Source organism: Carassius auratus, chromosome 18, assembly GCF_003368295.1.
Source record: "Carassius auratus strain Wakin chromosome 18, ASM336829v1, whole genome shotgun sequence".
Taxonomy (NCBI): Eukaryota; Metazoa; Chordata; class Actinopteri; order Cypriniformes; family Cyprinidae; genus Carassius; species Carassius auratus.
The window spans coordinates 2,000,597-2,026,151 of NC_039260.1; the positions used below are offsets into that span (position 1 = coordinate 2,000,597).

General features: G+C 37.8%; 4 protein-coding genes and 3 non-coding genes across 8 annotated transcripts in view; all 7 read right to left on the bottom strand.

Annotated features, from left to right (window-relative positions):
- Positions 1-38: 38 nt before the first annotated feature.
- Positions 39-3,089, bottom strand: kctd14 (potassium channel tetramerization domain containing 14). Its single transcript, XM_026287029.1, has 2 exons — positions 2,776-3,089; positions 39-1,805 (listed from the first exon to the last, which is right to left on the bottom strand). The coding sequence occupies exons 1-2, from the start codon at positions 2,830-2,832 to the stop codon at positions 1,137-1,139; spliced, it is 726 nt and encodes a 241-aa protein (XP_026142814.1). The 5' UTR covers positions 2,833-3,089; the 3' UTR covers positions 39-1,136.
- A 1,215-nt stretch (positions 3,090-4,304) lies between these two features.
- Positions 4,305-7,444, bottom strand: rps3 (ribosomal protein S3). The gene is made up of 7 exons (XM_026287031.1): positions 7,329-7,444; positions 6,722-6,852; positions 6,504-6,597; positions 6,321-6,415; positions 5,858-6,045; positions 4,629-4,832; positions 4,305-4,371 (listed from the first exon to the last, which is right to left on the bottom strand). The coding sequence occupies exons 1-6, from the start codon at positions 7,356-7,358 to the stop codon at positions 4,633-4,635; spliced, it is 738 nt and encodes a 245-aa protein (XP_026142816.1). The 5' UTR covers positions 7,359-7,444; the 3' UTR covers positions 4,305-4,371; positions 4,629-4,632.
- On the bottom strand, positions 4,448-4,591 carry LOC113118842 (small nucleolar RNA SNORD15). Its single transcript, XR_003294393.1, has one exon. It is a non-coding gene; the product is annotated as a small nucleolar RNA SNORD15 (small nucleolar RNA).
- LOC113118841 (small nucleolar RNA SNORD15) lies at positions 4,918-5,061 on the bottom strand. Its single transcript, XR_003294392.1, has one exon. It is a non-coding gene; the product is annotated as a small nucleolar RNA SNORD15 (small nucleolar RNA).
- Positions 6,129-6,278, bottom strand: LOC113118843 (small nucleolar RNA SNORD15). Its single transcript, XR_003294394.1, has one exon. It is a non-coding gene; the product is annotated as a small nucleolar RNA SNORD15 (small nucleolar RNA).
- A 797-nt stretch (positions 7,445-8,241) lies between the features above and the next one.
- On the bottom strand, positions 8,242-15,734 carry LOC113118112 (NACHT and WD repeat domain-containing protein 2). Of its 2 annotated transcripts, none has more exons than XM_026287034.1 (6): positions 15,650-15,734; positions 15,045-15,152; positions 13,113-13,272; positions 12,857-12,992; positions 12,253-12,776; positions 8,242-12,151 (listed from the first exon to the last, which is right to left on the bottom strand). In XM_026287034.1, exons 1-6 carry the CDS (start codon positions 15,664-15,666, stop codon positions 8,450-8,452), a joined length of 4,647 nt encoding a protein of 1,548 aa, XP_026142819.1. In that variant the 5' UTR covers positions 15,667-15,734; the 3' UTR covers positions 8,242-8,449. The 2 variants fall into 2 exon arrangements, with proteins under 2 accessions (XP_026142819.1, XP_026142817.1); XM_026287032.1 differs by having other exon boundaries at positions 13,065-13,272.
- A 1,523-nt stretch (positions 15,735-17,257) lies between these two features.
- fchsd2 (FCH and double SH3 domains 2) overlaps positions 17,258-25,555 on the bottom strand; it is a 71,927-nt gene continuing 63,629 nt past the window's right edge. Inside the window, exons 16-20 of the mRNA XM_026287035.1 lie at positions 24,354-24,531; positions 23,236-23,456; positions 20,543-20,705; positions 20,370-20,461; positions 17,258-19,396 (exon numbers count right to left, since the gene is read on the bottom strand). Of these exons, the coding sequence (XP_026142820.1) occupies positions 19,313-19,396; positions 20,370-20,461; positions 20,543-20,705; positions 23,236-23,456; positions 24,354-24,531 (738 nt within the window). The 3' untranslated portion in view covers positions 17,258-19,312. The remainder of the gene's footprint in view (positions 19,397-20,369; positions 20,462-20,542; positions 20,706-23,235; positions 23,457-24,353; positions 24,532-25,555) is intronic.

Here is a 25,555-nt window from a genome sequence, read left to right on the forward strand (position 1 = left end):
TAGCACAGATCAAATATTCTTGTTTTATTTATTCTTTTACTAAACTTGACATTTCGCTCGTTTCAGTGACTCAAGATGATTAAAGATTTCAATATATTTTTAAAGAATTATAGCATATACCATTAAATATAAGCGGCTTTAATAATAATGTGACAGAGAATAATGCACTAGAAGCAACACATAAAGCAATCAGTAAATATCAGACAATAACATAATCAATTAAAATTATTTTTCACATTCAAAAATTTTTTGACTTTTTTTTGGTATCCTGGTTCTTTAAACATATATTAAGTGATAAGATACTACAACAGCAGTTCTGCTTGAAATGGCACATCACTCTCTATTAATATTATTTTGCACCATTAGTGATCTACATGAGCAAAGGCTTCATCAAGTGTCTTGGCCGCAAAAAAAACAAATAAACAAAAAAAACATCATAAACACATGCTGTACAAATTGAAAAAAACATTTACACACAGCACAAATTAGGGAGATTATAATGATTGTATATGAAGTGGACCGGTTTCCACATTCTTATATAATGCATTGGGAAAGCATGACAGCATGCATACCTTGAATACAATGCAAGTTGCTTTGGAAACAAATACATAAAAGATGCATGTACAAAGAAAAAAAAAACATAAAATTGTACAATTCTCATGTGTTGTCAAACTAGCAAGCCAAAAACATCCCTTAAGACCTAAAGCTGATTTGAAGGGTTTATGGTTAAAAGCAAATTAACGGCTGTAGCATTTAAAACTATGCATTTGTGTAAATTATGTCAAGGGCATTTCTGTACACACAATATAGTCAAAATAATATTCTGATGCAATCCTAAGCATGCCACAAATGCTGCTGATAAAACCCATACCAGAATATTCCTAATAAAGGCACATTCGTGCAGAAGCTATTTTAAGCCAAAGGCCAGGATCGTTCAACTAGAGTCAATATTAAACAAGGGTTTAACAGATACTGACAGATAACAACACTATTGCACATGACTGACAGCTGTCAATATTTGGGTCTTTTAAAGCAACAGAAGCTGTTGATAAACTGATTATATAGGCTAATATATAAAACATTCCTTTACTTTTTAAATCCTTATTTCCAGGTCGTGAGCTTGGGCCTGAAATTCTTCACCACCAAGTGAAAATGAGTTTATAGAAGAAGTCGTAGCTCTTGAAGAGAAACCCTTTGTCTATGCTGTGTGGTTGGATCTTTACTTTATATCCTTTGGATTCTATGTCCGTTTTGATGCAATCTAACAGGTCTTCCACTGATGCGGGAGCTTTCCACGGACCGAAGCTCACCACGGACTCTCTCGGGGTGCCGAGACTGTCGATAGCATTGTTGTATCTGGCTAAATCGTCTTCTGTCCTCACAACACACACGATTATGTGTGAGTAGCGTGAGGCGATGGCCTCGGCTCTGGCCACCCGCACAATCACCTCCAAGTTTTCTCGATAATTTGGCACACGGGCCAAAAACTGCTGTCTCCCGACTGTTTCTCCAAAGAACTGCGGCGTGTCCTCAATGGCTTTGACCAGAGGTTTGATGTCGTAGTAAAGTGCCTCCTTGTGCACCTCCTGCAGGTGTTCAGAAGGAAGTTTCTCCGTTCTGAGGTACTCGAGGATGTACCTGAAATAAGTCCCGTCACGGTCTATGAAGTGACGGCCTTCAGAGTCCATCCGTTTGGTCGATCCGTTAAACAGGTCTGCCAGGGTGGAGTTGGGGAATTTCCGGATGGTTCCCAGAGTGGTGCTGAAGACATGACCTCCGATGTTCAGATGCACTACTTGAGATTTCTGTGGAGAGAGAAAACATGTCTGTTTTAGCAGTTAATATGAATAGTTGATTGAAAGCCTGAGATGCTGAACACTCAATATGTCAATACTGATACCAACATGACAGATTACCCAAGATCTCCAAGGTGCAAAGACGTAAAGAACAATTAAAGACCAACATGAACTGACTTGAGTAACTATTGCTGAATCAGGCTAAGCAACAAAATAAGACATAATTCAATAAACCTCTTCATAATTAAGTTTGAAAAAGGGCGCAAAAAACAGCAAAATCAAATGTGCATATATATATATATATATATATATATATATATATATATATATATATATATATATATATATATATATAGACACACACATTTGATTTTTATAAATAACATTTATATATATTTATATAACATTTCAAAGAAAGAAACAAATATGTCATGATAGTGCATGGCATTACAGTATTACAAATAATAAGATAAAAAGGCCTGCATGTAGTTCTCTCTCTAAAAACTTTTTCTACGGCAACTTTGGAGTTAAAGAATTTAGCTAATGCAGAAGATTAACTGACACAGCTTGCCATTAATATCACATGCCGCATTCTCAGTGTTTTTAAAACATTTGATTAATCTCGGTTTCAAAATCTTGTAATTGTTTAATCTTTTACCAGCTTCCTCCTTGAGCATACAACACTACTGGGAAGCGAGCAGTTTCTTGTGACTGGACAAGTTTCGTGTACTGAGTTAAAAACAGCTCGCGCGTATTTGCTTTACAGGCGGTGCAGAACAGCACGCGATAAAACAGACAGAACTACAATCTGACAAAAATGCAATTAATTTGACAATAATACATCTCAGGCGATTCAAAAGAATAGCTGAAACACAGAACAGCTGTTACACGAAATAGAACGTTCACGAAGAAAAGGCAACAATGTAACATTCCGTTTTGAAATGTAGTTGTTTCGTTCTGTTCATGTTTGATGTCTTACCGACTGCACAGGTGCTGAGGACTGTTTCCCAGGCGATTTATAGTCCGGTAAACTCATGATCTTCAGATGAAACTTCTGGTAGCAGCAGCTCAGGCTGTGAATCAGGTGTGTGTGTGTGTGTGTGTAACTTTATAAGATCCACCCATGACACACACACAGGTAAGGCAGCAGGGCGCTGCTGCATTCTCATCTAGTTTCACGAATAAGAATTAACTATTTGTTAAAAACACAGAAATGGTTCTTAAAGCGTTTAACTCAACAGTCCACTAACAAATAGATGTTTAAACGTGTGTTTTGGACATGTTTCACTGTAGTACCACTGTATCATGTCTAGAACCATGATTCTCATCATAACACTTTTCACTAATAACTGAAACAAGTGTAATAATGTTAAACGAAATAGAGTCCATCAAAGAGCAAAATAGCTAGTTTGCTACGTATCCAAAAACTTGAAACTTGACTTGAAATCGTGTTACATGTGAACGAAACCTTGAACAAAATCCTCCTCTTCTCAGCTAGACGCAGTGGTTCTCAACTAGGCCACATAAAAATGAGTTCAACTGATCAAAATTAGAATTTGTTTTTTACTAAAAATCAAGATTTATTATTGCAATTTAACTTAATTTTAAAAGTGTTATTGGTCCCACTTTTACATAAAAAAAATTACTAAATGTTCATATTGTATTGCAAAAAACTTTTGCTGCTATTGAGGTAGGATACAGGAGAGGTTATAGGAACAGGTTTGTTGGTAATCGTAGGTGTAAGGGATGGGTCAACAGTGTAATCATAGATGCAATCACATGCATCTTTTAAAATATAAGTACAATGTAAAAACATGTACTCAGTAAGTGTACTGTACCAAATTGTTAAGTAGTTAAGGCCACTTAATATAAAGTGGCCTTACTTCCAAACCTAGAAAGTCTATGCAATTTAAACTACTTACATTTTTCTACTTATACCAGGCTCTAAGATATTCCATAAGGTAGAATTTGTGATTGAATATATACAAATATATGTATATATGTGTGTGTACACATACATCTCCTTAATTTTTATCCAGAAAATACCATACAACTAAGTCATAAGGCCTTTGCATATTGTGCAATTGGGGGGCCATGGAGTCAAACATACATCACTGAATGCGACATTGTACACACAATATAGGCCTATAATAGACATTTTGGTTTTGTTTTTGAGTGAGATGAATGCATATTCATATTTCAGAACTACAGTAACATCTTATGATTTCTCCCAACATGGGGACAGGAGAGGTGTCCACAGATATTCTCTTATAAATTAAAAAGCAATGCATTACTTAACTAGTTACTGCTCACAACTGTCATAACGCTTCTTCTGGTAACACGACGTACATGCGGATACTTCTCACTGCATTCAGCTGCTCACGGTTATGTTCAATATCTTCAGGTAGATTAGACTCAAATGTGTTAAAGCTACCAAGACTTCCATGTGCTGCAATCATAACGTCTCTAAAACACCGCTCATTTAAAGTGAATGAAAACAGACAACAGTTTCCCATTTATCATTTTATTTTTTTTATACAGAAAAGTATAGGCCTTCCATCAATGTTCGGTCAACCTGGAAGAGACAAAAAACATTTTTAGAATAAAAAATAAAAAAAAGCTCTGACAAAAACTAGTCAGCAAGGACAACCCCTTCTCAGACAAATGCCTCTAGATCTTCACTCGAAGAGGACACGATCTCTGAGGAACTGAAGTCAGACGCACAGAACGTGAGCCTGACCCAGAATCCTCAGAGACGGGCCTCGATCCGACTCGTCATCGTATCATCACTGAAGGAAACGTGGAGGTCAGATTGGGGTTTTTAGGGCTTACCTCTTTAAGGGGTTGGCACTGGGGCTCCCTGTGGCATGACTGGGACATCGGGCTTGGCCCCCTTCTGTTCGGACACCGGGGTGGTGGGCAGGACCTCATCTTTGGGCTCCACGATGCTGACGTGGTCAGGCAGGGGCTTCTTGGGGCCGATCTTGCCGCTGGGGTCCCAGGGAAGCATGATTTTCACCTTGATTCCAAGCACACCTGTATGAAGACAAAATCACAAGGACACGTTACAAAACTAGATAGGTCTAAATCAAGTCAGCAAGAAAAACAAAAAAAAAGACACCCTTCTCAGACAAATGCCTCTACATCTTCAATCTAAGAGGACACGATCTCTGAGGAACTGGAGTCAGACGCACAGAACGTGAGCCTGACCCAGAATCCTCAGAGACGGGCCTCAATCCGACTCGTCATCGTATCATCACTGAAGGGAACATGGAGGACGGTACAAAACACTGATGAGAAACCTGTATACTACCATAGGATTTGAGCTTCAGCATACGTTTGGAACGCCTCAGAAACTACACACTCCTCTGAAGAACCAGAAACCCACTAAGACTCTTCTGAAACAATCTAACTCTGGTTCAGTATATCGTCATTGAAGGAAAAATATATACACTTGAGGTTAAACTTATTTGAGATCCACATTTCTGCTCCCTGACTTTCTGGTTTGTGTCACAAACTCAAAGCTATCTGAAAGCCTGTTTCAACTATATTCCTATCCTACAGCAATAGTGATTAAAATCACTGGGAAAAATAAAGAACTTTCTAGCTTTAAGATGCCAAAGACAACAAATATTAAAATGATAAAAGGCATGCATGCATGCACATTTATATATAAATATATATATATAGTTTCTTGTATGAAGACCCAACTTGCACTTAAATTTAATATTGCAAATCAGTCCAAAATATTAGGAAATCGTATTGTAAATTATAGATTTTTTAATATTCTAATAATTCTATTAATTTTTTCTTTATATAAAAACAAGTTTCTCTAAACATTTTTCCGTGTTAAAAAGCAATAAAGTGCTAAAGATGTCAAATTCATATTGCTTATAAATGTCTAAAACTATATGTAGAAAATACGGAGATTAAAAATGTTCCTACCTACAGTACTTTTAACTCATTTTAATATTTTTTTTCTCTCTCTAAACATTTCCACAGCTAAAGATCCGACACAAATGAAGTTTCCCGAGAACCATCGGTCTCTGAATCTCTCTCACCCTGTCGGAGCAGCACGTGGCGGACAGCCGTGTCGACGTAGTAGTTAACGGGGTCTCCGCTGTGGATCATCAGGCCATCCACGAACTTCATGGATTTGGCTCTCTGACCTCTCAGTTTACCAGAAACCACCACCTCACAACCCTTGGCCCCGCTCTCCATGATGAAGCGCAGAACACCGTAGCAGGCTCTGAGAACAACACACACAGTATACAACCATAAACACGCAAGAGAAGAAATTAAAATGATCTAGACTCCAAATAAAACATCCATCCTTCTCAGACAAATGCCTCTATGTCTTCACGCAAACAGGACTCACTGCTTCGAGGACCTGAAGTCAGACGCACAGAACGTGAGTCTAACCCAGAATCCTCAAAGACAGCACCGGCCCCGTTCCGACTCGTCATCGTATCATCACCGAAGGTAGCTGTGCAGCCCAATGCATGCTGGGACGCGAGCGCTCACCTACGGACAGCCAGTCCTCCGAGCAGCTTGTAGCGCAGAGACTCTGCCTGAGCGATGGCACAGAGACCGCGGGTGGCGACCTTCTCAGCGTACAGCTACAAAGAAACAAACAACCCAATATTTCAGAAAAATGTGGTTACAAACTAGTTTCGGACGTCATTTACACCTGTGCAGTAAACTCACCTCTACACTGCCTTCAGGGAACCCGAAGCGTTTCTGAACGACGGCAGTCAGTTCACGAATGCGACGGCCTTTCTCTCCCAAAACATTCTGGGTCCTGAAACAAACAGTCAATAGATTACACTTAACGTTACATAAGAGTGAACCCACCTCAATGCTTTTAAATGCACTTAACTTTTTAAGCATGCATATAAACTCAAATGAGAGTAGACGGTTCACACCTGGTGGCTAGGATGATGATTTCTGTTCTTGTTGGGGTGACACGGACCTCCACTCCGGAGTACCCATCCTCGGCCAGCTCTCGGGTCAGAAACTCATTCAGCTCGGCCTTGAAGATGCCATCTGACACAAACTGACCGAGAAACATTAAATTAAAATGATTAGATCTTCTGTTGTAAAAATCAAATGACAGTTTCATATTAACACGTGTTGAATACTATATCAAAATGCAAATCACTAATATGACAAACCTGCTGTTATCAGCTGCAAGACACATTCGTGATGCTTATACTGCTTGAATATTCAACTTTACAAGTGTCAACTTTTACTAACTTCAGCTTCTGGAAACCTATAATGTGCTTAAACGTAACCTGTGTTGCATTGTACGCATTTACACCGCTCAAACATAAGATCCGCGCTGCGTTCATCTGCCATGTTTCTCATCGGATTCAGAGCCGACAGCATCCAGCTCAATCCACCTCAACATCCTGATTAAACCCTCATCTGAGCAGCTCAGGTTATAGTTAAGTATCGTAGTATTCAGGCGCCGCTTTTATTTCGCACTTCTGTGCTTTAATTACACAAATTTGAAATGATATTCGTACCAACCTTTCGCTTCTTCGAGATTTGTACCGCCATCTTGCTGGAGGCCGCAGACAGGAAAGGAATTGGCGATGTAGCGGAAGTGCGTTTATGGTAACGAATCACTTCCGTATGACTGTAAGTAATGATGGGAATTGTAGTTCTCACATGTTATTCTTCTCCCGCCACCTCCTGGGATGGCGTGTGAGGCATTGATATCAGAAGAGAATCAGGAGAGAGAGGAATATATATTACTACTAGCTTTATTTGTAACATATACACATAACTACCTGTATTTGTAACATTAATACAGCCTACGATATTGTAATCGCCATCCTTCAAATAAATATTTTAATATATGGATTCAATATTTCATAAATATTTTAATAGGATCAACAGATAAATGTTTGTTTATGAATGAAGTTAATAATTCAAGAACAATATAATGAAACCATTCTCTTCACTATTGTTTTGGGCTAAGTAACTCTACAAGTAAGTAGCTAACATTAAAAACTCATCAAATTAACATAGAAGTAAACACAACTGTAACTAATTTTTTTCTTTAGGAATTTTATTTAATATTTTTATTTGGAAGTTGGTCCATTACAATCTTCTTAAACATGATCAAAAATAAAAAATAATGATTTTTTTTTTTTTTTTGCTTTAATACAAAAAACTCTAGTCACACTTAATTTTACAGCATGTGTACTTACAGCGTACTAAGAAAGGACTGGTAGTATAAAGTCCATCTACTGGGTTAAAGTTTAGGTATAGGATTAGTAAAGAGTTATTGTGGGCTAATTGTTAGAATAAAGTTAACTAAATTTACGCTGTGTGGCTATGCAAGTCAACAATAAATAAATATGTTAATGAATAAAAAAAAGTTAATGGATAAATAGAATAAAAAATATATATAATAAAGTAAATAGGCTACAATATAGTGTGATACTCCATGAGACATTAATACATTTATTTTTATATCGTAATTCTCACACATGCTTTCTCATCTTATTGAATTCTGAGGCATGAAACAAGTGGACATATTTACATTTTTTTATATGATAAACATATGTAGATCTCATATTACAAATGCCATCTTATCACTCTAGAACATTGTAAAGAATAAAAAAAAAATACACTGGAATTACTTAATACGACTGCAGGGGCAATTCAACCCAAGTAAGGTTAGGTTTTTCTAGAGGTGACCAAATCAATTGCTCATCAAGTGGACACAAGTGTGTTGGGCTTATAACATCCTCCTTACAGCTTCTTTTACCTTTCTTGGTGTCATTAACAGCATAAACCCCAACAGAGCCATCTTGAAACCCCACATACACAAACAAATCCTCAGAAACAGTCAGAGTAGATGGGTTCTTGCACAAAAAGAACCTGCCTATGGTTTCCCCATCAGTCAGACGTATGGCTACCAGCATCGGCTTCTCATGGAGATCGCAGGATATATTTTGGCACACCAGAGAGGAGAAACATATATAGACCACATATTGTCCAAAAACACCTACAGATGCATATTGTTGCAGAACAGGTCCTTCGGTTCTCAAAGAGCACAGTTTACTGTTGGAGAAATCTAAGATGTTTATAGTGGATTCAGATATTGAAAGGATGGCATACCCCCCATTTGATGATAGTCTAAAGATCTCCGGTTGGCACAAAGAAGAGTCTGGCAGCTGAAATTGATGACAAATAGTGTCCTCTGTTAAACTCCAGGAGTATACATCGCCTGAGGCTGAAGATACAATCACATAATCTGGATGGGCAAGAAGAGAATGGAAAGCAACAACATCTGACCGGTCAGAGCATGAGAAACATTTGCTTACGTTACCAGACCAGAGGCTGACAGCCAAGAGATCCTCATTGTGAAGTCCTAAAAGGAAGGTGCTCTCTGAAGAAATAGTGGCATTTCTGAGATGAAGATGAATGTTGCAAATCCCATGTCCATTCTGCAATTTCCACACCCTTGATGGACATGTCTCTGATAGTGCAACTCCAGAGTTGCCCTTGGGTGTTATTAGAACCTTGTAAGCTTGACTATTAGAGATTCTGTAAATATTTTCCCCACTACTGGTTTCCCAGACATATATGTCTCCAGTTGCAATACTCACAAGGTAGTTGCCATCTCCAGAGACAGACATAGACTCCACAGTACCTTGGTGAAGGAAGCGGCCTTCTACTTTGCCACTTGATACCCCCCACTTCCAAATAAGTTTGGAGCCATCCGAAGAGTAACAACTTTCTCCATGAGATCCCACAGCCACCATCTCCACCCTCTTTCCAGATTTTGGTGCCAATGCTGAAGCTTTAATGAGATCCATGTCCCAAATAAGAACACTTATGCTTGTTATTGCTGCCAGGTAAGTGGCCCCACATTTCTGAAGTTTAACAGCTTGACAGTTTGCAGTGTCCAGACTCAACACACACTGTCCAGAGTCACAATTCCAGACCAGCAGAAATGGGCAATCGGACAGTACAGCAAGAATGAAGCAAGAGTTTTGATCCATTATGGCTTCCTTAAATGTTTTGCCTTTTGGGGGATTGAATTGGTCAAGTACATCGGTTTGATGAATGTCAATGAGTTGCATTTGTTGCTCTTTACATATTAGGAGAACATTGTCCCCTTTGTAGTCTGTATTTAACACCTTCCCCTGGGTTGTGCAGTGGTTCTCACAAATCAGAACTGATTCTGTTGAGTTCTCAAGATTCCAAGCAAACGTGTTTCCAGCTTGATCGACACATGTAATCATCCCGTCACCCTCAGAGAGAATCATTTCAATTAATGGCATTTCTTTTGGACAAGTAAAGGTGGCTAGAAGCTGACCATTGGACCAATCAAATATCGTCACAGAACTTTCTTTCTGTCCACAGTAAATTATATCACCTTTCTCAGAGCATGTCACACAGGTTATCTCATAAGTGCAGTGCAGTTCGGTCTGCTCCTCTCTATCGACAAATACATTAACAATGTTTTGTCCTCTCCACCAAACAAAGAGTTTGTCATTAGACACCAAGGCACCCTCAAGAATGGCGTTCTCCCTGTTTTGAGATTGAATCTCTTGAGGCTGTGTGTTAACACTTGCATCCAAAAAGACAAGTTTACCACAATGGGTGCTCAGAAGGAATATGTTTCCAGAGCTAACGACACCTGTGAAATGCAGTTTAGAGGATTGTGTTAGTCTGAATCCTTCAAATATGCCTCCATTACAAACCCAAGCAGCACCATTCTCCAGTACAACCACCACAGTGCCACAGGAAGATCCAGCTGACTGTATGATTCGGGAAGATGTGGACTCTTGCGGTGTACAGTGGGTGTAAGGTACTGCGGGAAATGGAGGCAACACAGTATACACTCCTTTTTTTGGGATAATACCTTCAGAACATGGTGGATTAGCACATTCTTCCAATGCAGGAAAAACATTCATAAAAGGAATAAGTTTGGCTTGCAGTACCATTGGCAGATCGGCAGGGTTGTTCCTCAGCAGACAAGCTGAAGATCTCAAGATGATGTGAAGGAGCTGCAGTTTCTTGGCAAACACCAACTGAGATGTCCTCTCAAGCCACAGGAACAGTTCGTCAGCCAGTTCTGCTTGCATCATTGCCTGAAGGTATTCCTGAGAAATCATTTGGTTACCAAGCTCCTCAATTCTCCCACTTTTCAACAAATGGAAAGGGAGTATGTGGAGTTTCCTCAAATTGGGATGTGTTCTTGCTGGTGGACTCTTGGCAGTAGAGATATTGAAAGGAGGAGAAAAAATCCAAGGTTGACTCGGTACTTGTCTGTCAATGTTTATATTCTGGGGGGCATCTGAAGAGCCTGGCATTTTCATGTCTTCACTGATGATCAAAGGCTTTGCTGTGCCATTTGCCCAAGAGCCACTAAAATAGTCTAACAGCATATGATGTATTTCCTGACTGGTTTCCTCTGAGCACAGGTACCTTTTACATACGACCAAGGGGAAGTGTCTACTGACCCAGAAAAGAGTTTGGGTACCTAAAATGTTTCTCAGCACTAGAAACCCCTTCAGGTCTGAAAGAAGACTTTCCACAAAAACTTCAGGAACCCTCACTGTGAGTGGTACGCTATCACCTGGTGGAAGGAAAGATGTGAGAACTTCATCATCACAAGAAAGAACATCAGTCAGCTCAGCTGCGGTCATGCCATACCTGGCCAAGGTAAGATAGCTTAAAGCTTTGGAGACAACAGTTTTCCCATGCTTCTTCTCCAGATGATCAAATATCAGAACAATGTTATTATGGACCTCTTGGACCAGAGTGTTCTCCGTAATCTCAGACTCTGACTTCCAGTGGATTGCCTGTCTGTGAAGGAGTTCCACATATAGTAAGACAGAGCATTTCTTAAAAGCCTGATTCACATACATCTGTTGGCCTGAGGTGATCTTTCTATTGGACTCCTGAAGAAGTGTTGTCAGAAGCTGGCTGCAGCTTCTACTTTCTACTTCTTGCAGCTCACAGAACACAGTTGAATCTGGGTAATACTTTTTCAGAGTAGCAAGAAGATCAGGCCTGTTTACATTTATAGAAATGAGAAGCTTTACATTTGGAGATAATGATTCGGGAAGTAATGTCAAGTCGAGTTGTCCATCAGTCTTTGACAATTGGTCAAGACCATCTATGATGAGCACCAAAGGCTTCTTTGAGGGTGATCTTGCGGTCAGATTTATTTTGAAATTTTCTTTTAGCTGAAAGATGTTGTTGACACAGGTACTACTTGAATCAACCCTTTTACAAATGTCTTTGAGAAGCTGTCTCAGAGAGTTGTTGACATCTATGAAGTACACAATGATCTCGGGATCCAGGTCCTTCAGCCATACGGATGCCTGCAAATGGAAAATAACATATTGTCAAAGAATATACTACTAAAAGTATCCAACCCAAAATATTGCTTATTTTAAAATGGAAGGTTGCAATAGAGGCACACCTGATTTGCACAGTGAGCCAGAAGCACAGTTTTGCCTGAGCATGGTCTACCATTGAGTATAAAGGGAAATTTTGTATTTTTTCCCTCTAGGTAGGATTTTACATGTTCGACTTCTGTCCGTTCAATTCTGTAAAGAGAAGAAAAGATGCGGCACAGATCTTTCTGGCCAAATTCATCGATTGTAACAGCCCTCTCATTTGAGACCGCACTGTCAATGAGTTTCTTGAGATCTGTATGTAGCTGCTCACTCAGACCAACAGCAAAGTTTAACCTCATCTCAGGTGTGTAACCTTGCAGACGTTTGCACTTTGTGGTGGTGCTGTACACCAGGGCTTTGTGGAAAACAACCATGCTTGGCAGGAAGTGGTCTCGGAGCTGGGTCAGCTGGTGCAGCTGGGCTTGTTTTTCTGGAGGCAATCCAATCGCTTTCCTTGTGTTAGTTATTTTATGAACGTAGCAAAGACATCTTGCAATATCTTCACTGGAATGATCTTCATATGCATAGCGGATGTCGTTTTCAAGAGCTGGTGTGATAATCAAATTAGACCATTTTGATTTGGAATATGCTGCAAAATTATGCAGTTCGAAGAAGACACCGACTTACCTGATCTGAAATATTTCTGAGCTTTTTCTGGTGTCATAATCCCCTCCTGAATACACTGGGTCACAACATCATGAAGGATTCTTCTCACCTCTGGAAGAACCTTACTCCAGTTTTTCTCTTCATTTGGATTCTCTTGCTAATGACAAAATATTAAGGACTTTAGCCAAATTATCCGTTTATGTGCTCCCAATAATGCAAAACATGTTACCTGCCTGGACACCAGAGTGTTTAAATTGTCCTGCTGGATTGAGGATACAGAAAGAGGGAGGAATGGCATTTTCATCTCTCTGGTAGCATCTCTCCAAAATGTCAGTCCTAAGGCCCATCTGTTGGCATACCTTGAGAACATGTTGGTACTCAGAGGCTTCAATTTGCTCAGGTAAACATACATCTCCATACTGTTCACCCACCAACCCCTGAAATGAGAGACAACAACTGAAGCTCATTCATTTTGTAAATGTTTTTGAGAGATGGGGAAAAATTGTACTTCCCCCACCCCTAATATCCCAAAATTTTCCATATACAGTACAGACCAAAAGTTTGGACACACCTTCTCATTCAAAGAGTTTTCTTTTTTTTCATGACTATGAAAATTGTAGAGTCACACTGAAGGCATCAAGGGCTATTTGACCAAGAAGAAGAGTGATGGGGTGCCGCGCCAGATGACCTGGCCTCCACAGTCACTTAACCTGAATCCAATCCAGATGGTTTAGGGGTGAGCTGGACCACAGACAGAAGGCAAAAGGGCCAACAAGTGCTAAGCATCTCTCAGGAAACTCCTTCAAGACTGTTGAAGACCATTTCAGGTGACTACCTCTTGAAGCTCATCAAGAGAATGCCAAGAGTGTGCAAAGCAGTAATCAAAGCAAAAGGTGGCTACTTTGAAGAACCTACAATATGACATATTTTCAGTTGTTTCACACTTTTTTGTTATGTATATAATTCCACATGTGTTAATTCATAGTTTCGATGCCTTCAGTGTGAATCTAAAATTTTCATAGTTATGAAAATAAAGAAAACTCTTTGAATGAGAAGGTTTGTCCAAACTTTTGGTCTGTACTGTATATAATGATCAATTCAATTCCAGGATAAAGTTTTTTTTTGTTTAATGTGTCTGTGTTGCAGTATTATACATTTACATACTGAATTATATTGATTAACTACATGCACTTAATATGGTTAGGGTTTGGTTTATGGTTACTTGCATTTAATTATGCATAATTAATTGTTTTTATAATATTTCGTACAAGATGCGTGTAACAAGGAAACCTTAAAATAGTGTTATTTCCTGAATTTACACAACCCCATGTCATTCAAGATGTGCATGCCTTTCGTTTTTTCTTCAGTTGCAAAAATTTTTAGGTTTTTGAGATTTTTCACCATATGGTGGACTTCAATGGTGGCCAACAGGTTGCAGTTTCAATGTAGCTTCAAAGGGTTCTACACGAACCCAGTTGAGGAATTAGTGACTTATCTAGCAAAATGATTGGTCATTAAAAAACAAAAACAAAACACTTTTTTAACCACAAATGCTCGTCCTGCACTAACTCATTGTATACAATGAAATGGTCATGCATGATGTACGGCAGAAGTACAAACCCATTGTTTACAAAGTGAATGTGCAAAGAAAGTCGAACGCACTTTTCAAAACAAAGTAAAACAACAATGCTGGATGATTTTGAAGTTGGAGGAGAGAGATGAGAGAGATTTTTTTTTTGCCCTACCCTACAAAGACGAACTGCACATGCGCATTGCAAAGCAAGATGAGAATTTTTGATCAAAAATTATATAATTATTATCATTATTTAAAAAATATGCTTAGAAAAGACCCTTATTCCAACCCGTTGGCCGCCATTGAAGTCAACTATATGGAAAAGAATCCTGGAATGTTTTCCTCAAAAACACTAATTTCTTTTTTACTGAAGACAGAAAGACACGAACATCTTGGATGACATGGGGGTGAGAAGTGAACTAATCATTTTAATAACTCTGCATGCAACAAGAGTTGCTTCAATGTGAAGTACCTAGAATTACTTTAAGCATGGTAACATCCCTGCACATTGGGAACACATGACCATTACCATTAAGTGGCTTATTGTTTTTAATACAATTTTTGTAACTGTTTTAGGAATTGAAATCTACCATATACAACAATTAAATAATCCTGCTGTACTGAAACAGATGTTACCACAAAGAAAGGTCCCAGAGAGTTCTTCCTGCAGTCCTCCAGAATTTGCAGTCGTTCCTTCTGCGTTGGCCAGTTTTTGGGTTCTGCTGCTTCATATGGGTCAATACCCTAAAGAGAGGTTTATTTCAACAGACATTTTTTTGCTTAATTTTTGATGTTCTTGTAGAGGTAGGATGCAAATGATTCAATAAAGGCTTTGTGTTGGTGGGCCAGATAGTATCTGTTAGCCAAAACAACCACAGTGTTTTATGCACCACAAACTGTCTACTAACATACTTTTAGAAAGCAGTATAAAAATAGGGTTAACAAGAAGTTCAATACTAACCCAGTCAGCCTTTTGTTTTTTACACAATTAAAAATGCATGATGTTTAGATAATGAGTCAGTAGGAGGGCCTGTTAAATGCTCGATGTTCCAATAAAAGAAATAACCATTATTTATTCATGTTTTATGGATTAAAACACAATTGCTTGTGAAACAGTTTGTTATTGATAACTGGAAGCAACACAACTGTAATGTTCTTCAGAATTAGATTATGTACAAGCTGATCAAACACTTTCCATACTGACAGAAGATGTGAAAAATGAAAGCTGAAGGTTTGCTCACTCTGAACTCAACTCCATATGTGCATCTGCAGTATTCCCTCAGTCTGGGGAAAACTCTCTGCCTTAGTAACCTCCTCTCAACCACAGAATCTGCGACACAGTTTACATGAGGCAACATTTCAGTTGTGATTCAGCTTTTACCCATCACTTTCTAGTCCAGATTTTAAATGTTGAGCCTCTTTACTTTTTAATGCACTTTCCTCCTCTTACTATGAACTTAATGGTGCATGGTATTTCAAAAGGGTAGCAAAAAGTTACAATCTTTTATTAAAATAATATCTTGCTCCATATTATTTTGCAACCCCCACCCCCATCCAGATTACTTTTCACAATCCAGTCATTTTCTAATGAATAAAATCAAATGAATAGTTCACTTAAATACTGTAATTTATTCATCCTTAGGTCTTTTCAAGGCTGAATTACTATTAAATCCATTTTGCATGTGTGCATATTAAATGTGCATGTGATGCTCAGAAGAGTCATATGGGTTTGGAATGACATGAGGGTCATTAAAAATTTGGGAGTATTTTATTTAATGATTTAATCGCTAAACTACAAATAAAACCAAATACAACATCTCCATGAAATATGTGCAGGTAGTTAATTCTTCACTAGTTAGATCGTTAATTATTATATTAAAGTTATGCTTTTATTCCTTTCAAAAACATTTTAAAAAGTAAATGAATGTCTGCAGACATTATAAAGCTCATTCAAGTTTAGATTAAGCTTTTAAACATTTAAGATTAGCCTAAAACAAACTGTGATACGTACCTTCTGGGTTGGAGCACAAATAAACTTTAACACAAGCCATCTAAATGTCCTTCAGAGAGCAAGTTTCTCATTCATTCCATGTGACCGCATACAATTAACATGCTGAAACATTTTGTTCTTGCAGAAATATGTGAAAAATCCACACTCATTACCCTGTGGATGGAGAGAGGATGGAGACTGCATGTTTTGTCTCGTATCTCATTTCCCAGCAGGAAACATGTCTCTGTTATTTACATGGAACTCTGGGAGAACCGCCCACTCTTTTGAAAACTGACTGACAGCAGCAAGATTTGACAGAACAGTCTGATATCATCTGACAAAAACACACTCAGATCAATTTCAAAACATTCACACATCTAGCATCCTGGTACAAAATCTGAAGCATTTAAAAACAGTGTTGGGAGTAACGCATTACAAGTTACGGGAGTTAAAAAACATTTTAATTAATATAAACATTTAACATTTTAATTACATTTAATAATTATGTTTCTTAATTATTTTTTTTTTAAATCTCATATGAACAAGAAAGCTTTAGAAAAATATTGAAAGGAGGTATTTATTCCTTTAAATGTTCACATATCTTTGTCTTCAGATATTTGTCCACTTACTTGTCCACAATGTTTTGTTTTTACTATCAACTATTTTATATTACCTTAATAGGTTTGCATTTTTTGCAGCTATTTTACTGAAATGTAGGGCACATCTGAATATAATAAAAAAAGCATTTTTCTATGAAAATAAACACTAAACATAAAACAAATACAATGTATAAAATAAAGATTTGTGACTGATTCGAAGCTGTAATTTATGCATTTACATAAAAACTGAAACAAAGAACCACTTTCCCCAATTTTTTATTTAACATTTGTACACAATAAATACAAATAATTTTACAGCTAATAATATGCAGAAAGAATATTTTTCACCTGTTCTCTAATATTGTCACTGCAGCAACAGTCAATTGTTGTTATTCCACCTGTCTAGCAGCTCAGAATCCCTTCAAATTTTAATAAATGCAAATAAAATCTTTGTAGAAATAAAAACAACTTGAATATGCGGCTAATGCTATTGAAGAAGCTCCAAAGAGTTGAAACTGGCCGAGAAAACTGGGAGCGCAATTTAAAAATGCAAATTAAAATATCAAAATTTGCGTTCGTTTCATAGGCGAGAACAGTTTTTGACACAATGGGCTTTAACCACTAACCATAAACTTCAAAACAAGTTTGATAACATTCAAAAGATCTCAACGAGATCAACAAGAAAATAGGTTGTGACAGAGGTAAATAGAAACAAAGGGAAGATACTCAAACATCTTCCGCTCGGATTAAAAAAAGGCTACCAAACAAACGTTATTTTTTTCCTCCCATGTCTCACACACATTCTTTTCCAAATGACCCAGTTCTTGCTTAACAGAACTATGGTACCATTTCACAAAATTGGTTTAAAAAAAAAAACAAATTCATATGGAATCAACATAATAACTCTGTTCTCTTGCAAATGTTATGGGAAAACTACAATCAGTCACACTCACGAGATCAATAACGACGCTGGGCAGCTTCATTATCCAAAAGAGGGCAGCTGGGACACAAGGACATTAAAAAAAATCTTAAAAATATCAAGATATGCATGAAAATACTGTGGAAATTAATGAAATAAGCCATTGCTTATTTAAGATGAACGGTCTCTTCAACTGCAAAAAAAGACAAAGAAACTTTATATATGTATATTATATATATACATATATATAAATAAAACATAGCAGCCCCTTGTAGGGAGGAAATGCACTTAGGACACGCTAATAGGTTTGCGTTCGTCTGCAATAGTTAAAAAGAAAAATCTCCATGATGATCCACCTTTTCTGTGCTTGTTGGAGGGAGTCTTTCCCATCGCATTCACCCTAAATACTGCAATAAAAGAAACACAGCCCAACCGTTCAGTCCTCTACAGAGCCGACACATGACAATGAGAAATGCATTAGGCTGGAAAAGCATTTTAACTTATACTTGTATTTTGATCGGTACATTTCCACGATTACGTTCTGCCTGAACAGACGCAGAATATTCGCCCCCTCACGCTCACAGACGCGTCTTTAGGTCGCGTGTTTCTGAGGACTAAATATTAGTAATAGATACAAACACTGGTCTTCATAATGAACATTTGTGGAAAAGGATATAGCTACGTTGTTATTACTTTTCTCAGATCAACATAAGACAGAAAGAAGCTAAAACGGATGAGAAAAAAAAGAGTGAAGTAACCAGCCTTCCTCTCTTTTTAACTCTCGTTCTCCTCTTTTTCCTTGTAGCCTTTTATGTACAGTTCCCTTTCTCCGTTGTGATCCGCAATGTTTAACGTGAATTTAACATTCCTATGATGACAGTAATGTACTGTGCTATTACATAAGAGATATGGAAATGGTAGGACTATTCGTGGCTGACCCCTTTTTCACTCCCACAATTCCTAGTATTGCATGTTTGGCTCTTTAAAAGCTGCTGAAGAGATGGATATGCAAGTGTAGGCTCTTTAAAACTCTCGGTTTACCTTGATTCCTTTCTACGTTTTTAGACACACACTTACATCAACCTCAATTTTGCAAAATTGAACTGGCATTGAGTAGATTAACAAAGTTTTAAACAAGCTCCCGTTGCAAGATAACATAATTACGAATACAAGGATTAGAGTTTGGCATGAAAGCGGTTTAAGGCACCAAACAGTCTGTGACGCCAAAAGAGGTGTTCGTTTTTAAGAAAAGGGATGCCTTTGAGATGCTGTTCTCCGCCCTTCGGGATCTAAGGATGCTCATAGGGCGGGTATACACATGCCCCGCCCCTTCCATGAGGAGTGGGAGGAGTTAGAGGTCAGATGGGGCTTGTTCTCAGTCCAGTAGGGCGGCGCTCTACACCAGCGTGATCTCCACCTCTTCTGTTTTCTCCACCTGTCTGCGCGAATGCTGCTTTGGAGGAGGAGGTGCCGCCCGAACCTACAGACAAAAAATAACAGATAAAAATTATTAATAATTAATAAAGAAGAGGAAGCCTGTAATATATTCAAAAGTGAAAATGTGTAGGTCCCCCCAAAAAATATATATGTATAAATAATAGCAATAATATACATTTATATGTATTTTCTTATATTTACAATATAATATTTATATAATAAAATATAATAACGAACCGTAATCGTATTCGTATATATGTATTAGTATTGAACAGTTCGATACAAGGCTTTCAGTTCGGTGTGCATTACAAACCAAACGTTTTGTTGGACTAATTCTATTACATTAAGAAAATTGAAGCGCTTTTCCCAAAAACGCTGGTGGGGAAAGAGTTAATAACTCTAAAATACAAATTGATAATTCATTTAGTTCTAAAAATATTTTAGTTATTTTTTGTGGAATTAAATATGGTCTGTAAATATTATTGACAGGTTACAAGATATTCACACTGATAAAGTTATAAAAACAGATTTTTCTCTGGTCTACTGAGTTTTTTTATAAAAATAGATTATTCCAAATGTAAGAAACTGCCAGGGTTATTAACGATATCTAAAACTAAACCATAAAAATGCACGTTCTTTACTTAAAATAAAGTAAACATTAACTGAAATAAAATAAAAACAATAACCTACTGCCAAAGCAACATTTCTAATTTTCATTCAGTTTAACTCGATGTACTAACAACTAAAAATGAAATAAAAATACTAAAACGATAGGAATATTTAAACAACAAAACAAAAACACAAATATCCAAAACTTTAACTAAAAATGATATTATAAAAATAAATAAATCTAAAACAGCATCTTGTTTTAATTTAAATAATACTGAAAACTGCTTAATCTTATGCACATAACGACTTTAAAGTGCAACATGTTCATTAAAATGCACAATGTTCATAAAAGCATAAAATCCAGATCTGAGACTAAGCAAATCCTCAGTGCTGTGTTGTTGACATACAGGTCTGAGTTTTCCGGGGCCGGATCCGTCCGGAGTGAGTCTCAGCGGCTGAGAGAAGCCTGGGCTCTCTGGACTCAAGCTGGAATTGTGATCTAAACCAAAGAAAGAAGATTCTCAGACTCAAATACACAGAGGAACACATGACGCAGTAACTGTGGGGACTAGTGTCTTACTATGAACGGTGGCTTTCTGCAGTTTGTGTTCTCCGTTGACAGATGGTGAGCGGGGCAGCGAGGCGCCGCTGCTGGTCTCAGGACTCGTGTAGGGACTACAGGGCGGCTGATCATACAGAGGCAGAGGAGGAAGAGACGAATGAAGCCTTTGGCACGGGGACACCTGGAGACGACAACACATGTTAGCTTGCTAAGCTAGAGTATCCTTGCCAAGTCTTAAGAAAATCGTCTCAGTGTCATATAACATTAATATACACTAGCGTTCAAAAGTTTGAGGCCAGTAAATAAAATTAATATGATTGCACTTTATTTTACAGTACGTGTACTTATATGCAGGGGCGTCGCACCCGTGGGGGATGTGGGTGTTTTAACACCCACACTTTTCCCGGTGAGAGGGTTCAACACCCACACATTTTCTGCAGTTTTTCCGCAGTTTTGCACAAACGCCTTACTACAGTAGCTCCTCCGTTTCTCTGGCCGCTCTGTGTCTGCGCTCGCCGCGACTGCCTCCTCCCCCCTCCCTCTCATGACACCTGCTTTGAGTGTGACTGGCTGATGATTGGCTGTTCTGCCTTAAGTCCCGCCTCTCTTGGGGTGTTATTGGTCAGCTCATGCTGAGGAGGCGGGAACTTAAGCGGGAAGAGTTTGGGAAGATGTTCTGTTATCGTTTAGTTGACATGTCGAGTGTTTCGGTATTATATTTCGTTTTTTAGACTAATGCTAATTGCTTTTATTGGGATATTGTTCAGCAGCTAGCTTAATTCGGCTATGTAACGTTATGTGGCCATGCAAATGTATAACATAACTGTGATGATGAAGGCAGGGAATTGAGGAGGGGGACAAACTGTCATTGTTAAGCAGTGTATTTATGGGTTCATTGCCAGTGCAACTAATTTTGATATTTTGAGCATTGTTTGTTGATTAGCTGAATACTTTTGTGGATACTTACTTACCTGTTGTGTTTGATTGTAATGTTACATGTTGAGGAGAAAACAGTGAGAAATGATGACATTGTTTGCGTACCTGTTGTAGAATTATGAAAGAAAAGTGTATATTATTTTAATGTTTAAAAACAGTAAATTGTTACTTTTTTTTATACCACCAGACAAAAAGCTTTGTGTGGGCGTGTTTTTTTCTCTCTCCTTTTCTGTTTTTTTTTTTTTTGAATGTAGGATAATTTTTTTTCCCAGCCAAACGCTGCAAGCCGGAAATCCGGCACGGTGCTGGAGAACTTTAAGCCCTGCATTTTGTACCCCTCTATCATTGTATTCATCTTTTTTTTTATTGTTTATAAACAAACCACATCCATCCCCCACACTTTTGAAAAGCTTGCTGCGCCACTGCTTATATGTTCTATTACAGTGTATTTATCTAAGAAATTTCTGGTAATACAAGATAACTACAAAGGGTAGGTTTAGGGTTAGTACCTGGTTATTACATAGTTATTGTAATTACTATAATAAGTGTATAGTACCGTATTTTTCGGACTGCAAGTCGCACCTGAGTATAAGTCGCATCAGTCCAAAAATACGTCATGACGAGGAAAAAAACATAAATAAGTCGCACTGGACTATAAGTCGCATTTATTTAGAGAACCAATTTATTACCGTCTCCAGCCACGAGAGGGCGCTCTATGTGTTCAGTGTAGACTACAGGAGCAGTGAGCAGCATAGAGCGCCCTCTGGTGGCTGTAGACGGTAATGTTTTATCTCGGTTAATTTTTCTTGGTTCATGTCAAATTAATTTTGATATATAAGTCGCACCTGACTATAAGTCGCCGGACCAGCCAAACCATGAAAAAAAGTGCGACTTATAGTCCGGAAAATACAGTATGTACATAAGGAACAGGACTGTAAAATAAAGTGCCACCATTAATATTCCTATTTAGCAAGGACGCATTAAATAGATCAAAAGTGCCAGGAAAGACACTGATGATGTTACATAAGATTTCGATTTAAAAAAACATTTATTTCATCAAAGAATCCTGAGAAATCAAATGAATCACAATTCCCACAAAAAATATGAAGCAGCACGACTCTCTTCAACATTGATAATGGACAGAAATGTTTCTTAAGCAGTAAATCAGCATATTAGAATTTGACACCTGAAGACTGGAGTAATGATGATGAATACATTCAGATTTGATCCTTGATTACATTTATTTGATTCTATTCAGATAGGAAACGGTTATTTTAATTTAATTTTATATTCCTGCTTTTTACTGCATTTGTAATCAAATAAATGCAGCCTTGGTAAAAAAAAATAAAAGACTTCTTTCCAAAAACATTGAAAAAATCCTATCAACCTCAAACATTTAAACAGTAGTTTACAGTGTTTTATTAAATGATAGAAATCTCTGAATTATATTAAGATATTCAACTATCAAACAACACATTTATTATTATTTTAGGCATAACAAACAACATAATGTAGCATTGTTATATGAAACACTAGAATTAGTCGTTTAGAGAGTCAAGTAATGAATGAAATGATTAAAGTACACATTAAAGTACAGTTTTATTATGACTGTCTTTACATGATTAGAACAAGATGAGAATTGCTCTGATGCAGCCGGATGATGTTAATTACAGGAAGGAAGCAGCCGTGCCTGTAATCAACAACAGCAGGCCTCGGACATCAAACCCACTCAGAAACACACAATAAGTGTGGACACAGAGACTGTGCGGTTTCACCTGTGTGTCTGTTCCCCAGTGAGCGTCTCCGTTCTCTGAGGCGGTCAGGTCCTCCACCAGCACGGACGGGAAGACGCCCACTCGACCGTTAAACTCGCCCTCCCAGAAGCCGTCGTCCTCCTGGTTGTCCTTGTTGAGGATGCGGATGATGGCTCCCTCTGGGAATGACAGCTCGTCACCTGTCTGACCCTCGTAGTCGTACATGGCCTTAACAAAACTCACTGGAAGAAAGGAGGAGGAAAGATAGAGCTTATTAATACGCCTCGGGCAGGTTTGATGGCATCCTGAATGTAATGTGGCTAAAAATGAGGCTGTGAGGGCTTGACTCGCAGACTTTACAATGGCATGCACTGCTTAAAGGTCTGAGATCAAGTCATTTTCACAGCTTTCAGAGTTTTATGGAGTTTTTGTGTTTGCTAAAAGTTTGGGGTCTGTAAGATTTAATTTAAAAAGCTCACAGAGGATACATGTATTTGACCAAAAATAGAGTAAAAAGAGCAAAAAAGAAACTCTTTTCTATTTGAATATATGTTCAGATGTAATTTATTCCTGTGTTGAAATTTGAATTTATTTAGCATCATTCCTCCAGTCTTCAGTGTCACACGATCCTTCAGAAATCATTTTTATATGCTGATTTGATGCTCAAAAAACATTTCTGATTATTATCAATGTTTGAAACAGTTGTGCTGCTTCATATTTTTGAGGAAACGGTGCTAAAAATATTTTCAGGGTTCTCTGATGAATAAAAAACTTAAAAGAGGATACATTTGTTTGAAAATTAAATATTTTATGACATTTTAAATGTCTTTTATGTCACTTTTGATAAATTTATTGCATCCTTGATGAATATAATTGTGTTTTCTGTGTCTAATCATTTTTTAGATCTTATTTATTTCCAGGTTGTCTCCATGTTTGTGAAAAAAACAAAAAACAAAACCTAGTACTATGTCAAAAAAATAATAATAAAAAAATAAAACAACACAGTAGTAGCATGACACATTTTCATGAATAAAGGTCAGAATGAATATTTAGATGCATTGTGGCTCACATCATCTCCCACACAAACCATCAGCATGCCCCCGTCTGTGTGTGTGTGTGTGTGTGTGTGTGAGACTCACTGCTGCTGTCTCCGTTGAAGCTGCCTGATGCCAGCTCAGGCTCCGTGGAGTTGCTGGAGGAGTGTGAGCGTGCGTCCAGAGCAGCGAGGGACTGGAGCATGCTCAGGACGCTGTTGGATGTTGGGAACTGCAGGTACTTCTCTGGGACGTAGCCCACCTGACCGGACTTATTCCGCGCCTGGAACCAACCATGACAACATTCAGCAGCAGTCACCCAAACACAATCTGCAGACTTCGATCCAATTTTCTCCACTGACTTTGTTAGATTAAAAAATCAGTAGTTTATCTAAACATGATAAATCTGTTAGACCGAGCTAAAAGAGTAAGCAAATGACTCTGAATAAAATAATCAACTGATAATAATCACCAACATATTTAATGTCAAACATGCAAGGACAAAGGCCCACGTAGAATCATCACTGACTCCCACAGAATTCAGATAACCCTCATTCAAAAAGTTTGTGAATGGAACTTTTGGAATAACGCTGGAATCCAAACGGAATTTCTGCACTCATTTTGAAGTGAAAAATCTCATAATATATTAAATTATGCTTTATAAAGCTAATAGTTCCGGTCCTTGATTCTGATTGGCTGAGCTGCGTTCGAAGCAGTTGTAAATTGCACTAAAAACATACACCTTTGTTTACTTCTGAGTGTTGCTCGGAAACCACTTTGTTGGAACCACAAATGTTTCTGAGGAACTACATTGTTTGGTGGAAGAATACCGCTTTAATTTATATCATTTAACTTCATTTGCTCTGATTTATTCTGTGAAACCTTTCTACGTATACGGAATAACCGTTTTATAAAAGCAGTCCGCCCCATAAAGCCATGGTTTACAGTGAATTTATAACAACTACGCGTCATGCCTAACAATGGCCCTTCGCTGTTATAAATTCACTATAAACCATGGCTTCTTGGGGTTTATTGCTTTAAAAGCTTGCAAGAAATGAAAATTAATTCTAATATTTTTAAATGAATGCTATAGATTGTATTGTGAATGAATCTTATTGTGAAAAGATGTTGCTATTCTGCGACTTTAAACAGATTATTTAGAATAATAATAATAAACAACTACTAAACTATCATAAAATTATTAAATCTCATAAACGGGCCCAAACTGAATCTGCACTCTCTCAGAATTCAGTTTTCAAAAGAATTTAACCAACTTCTGGAGTAACTGGAATTCGGTGTGAATCTTA

Bases quoted from the DNA above. Each gene is read 5' to 3' on its own strand.
- rps3 (XM_026287031.1), bottom strand. From the start codon at position 7,358: ATGGCGGTACAAATCTCGAAGAAGCGAAAG. The intron at 6,598-6,721 runs GTGTGAACCGTC...TGTTTGTTTCAG, and splicing joins ATCATCATCCTAGCCACCAG to GACCCAGAATGTTTTGGGAG. The intron at 4,833-5,857 runs GTGAGAGAGATT...GTCTTCATACAG, and splicing joins CCACGTGCTGCTCCGACAGG to GTGTGCTTGGAATCAAGGTG.
- LOC113118112 (XM_026287032.1), bottom strand. The intron at 13,273-15,044 runs GTAACATCTGTT...CTCTCATTTCAG, and splicing joins CTCTGGGACCTTTCTTTGTG to GGGTTGGTGGGTGAACAGTA. The intron at 12,777-12,856 runs GTAAGTCGGTGT...TTATCACACCAG, and splicing joins TCAGAAATATTTCAGATCAG to CTCTTGAAAACGACATCCGC.
- kctd14 (XM_026287029.1), bottom strand. From the start codon at position 2,832: ATGAGTTTACCGGACTATAAATCGCCTGGGAAACAGTCCTCAGCACCT. The intron at 1,806-2,775 runs GTAAGACATCAA...CTCTCTCCACAG, and splicing joins CCTCAGCACCTGTGCAGTCG to AAATCTCAAGTAGTGCATCT.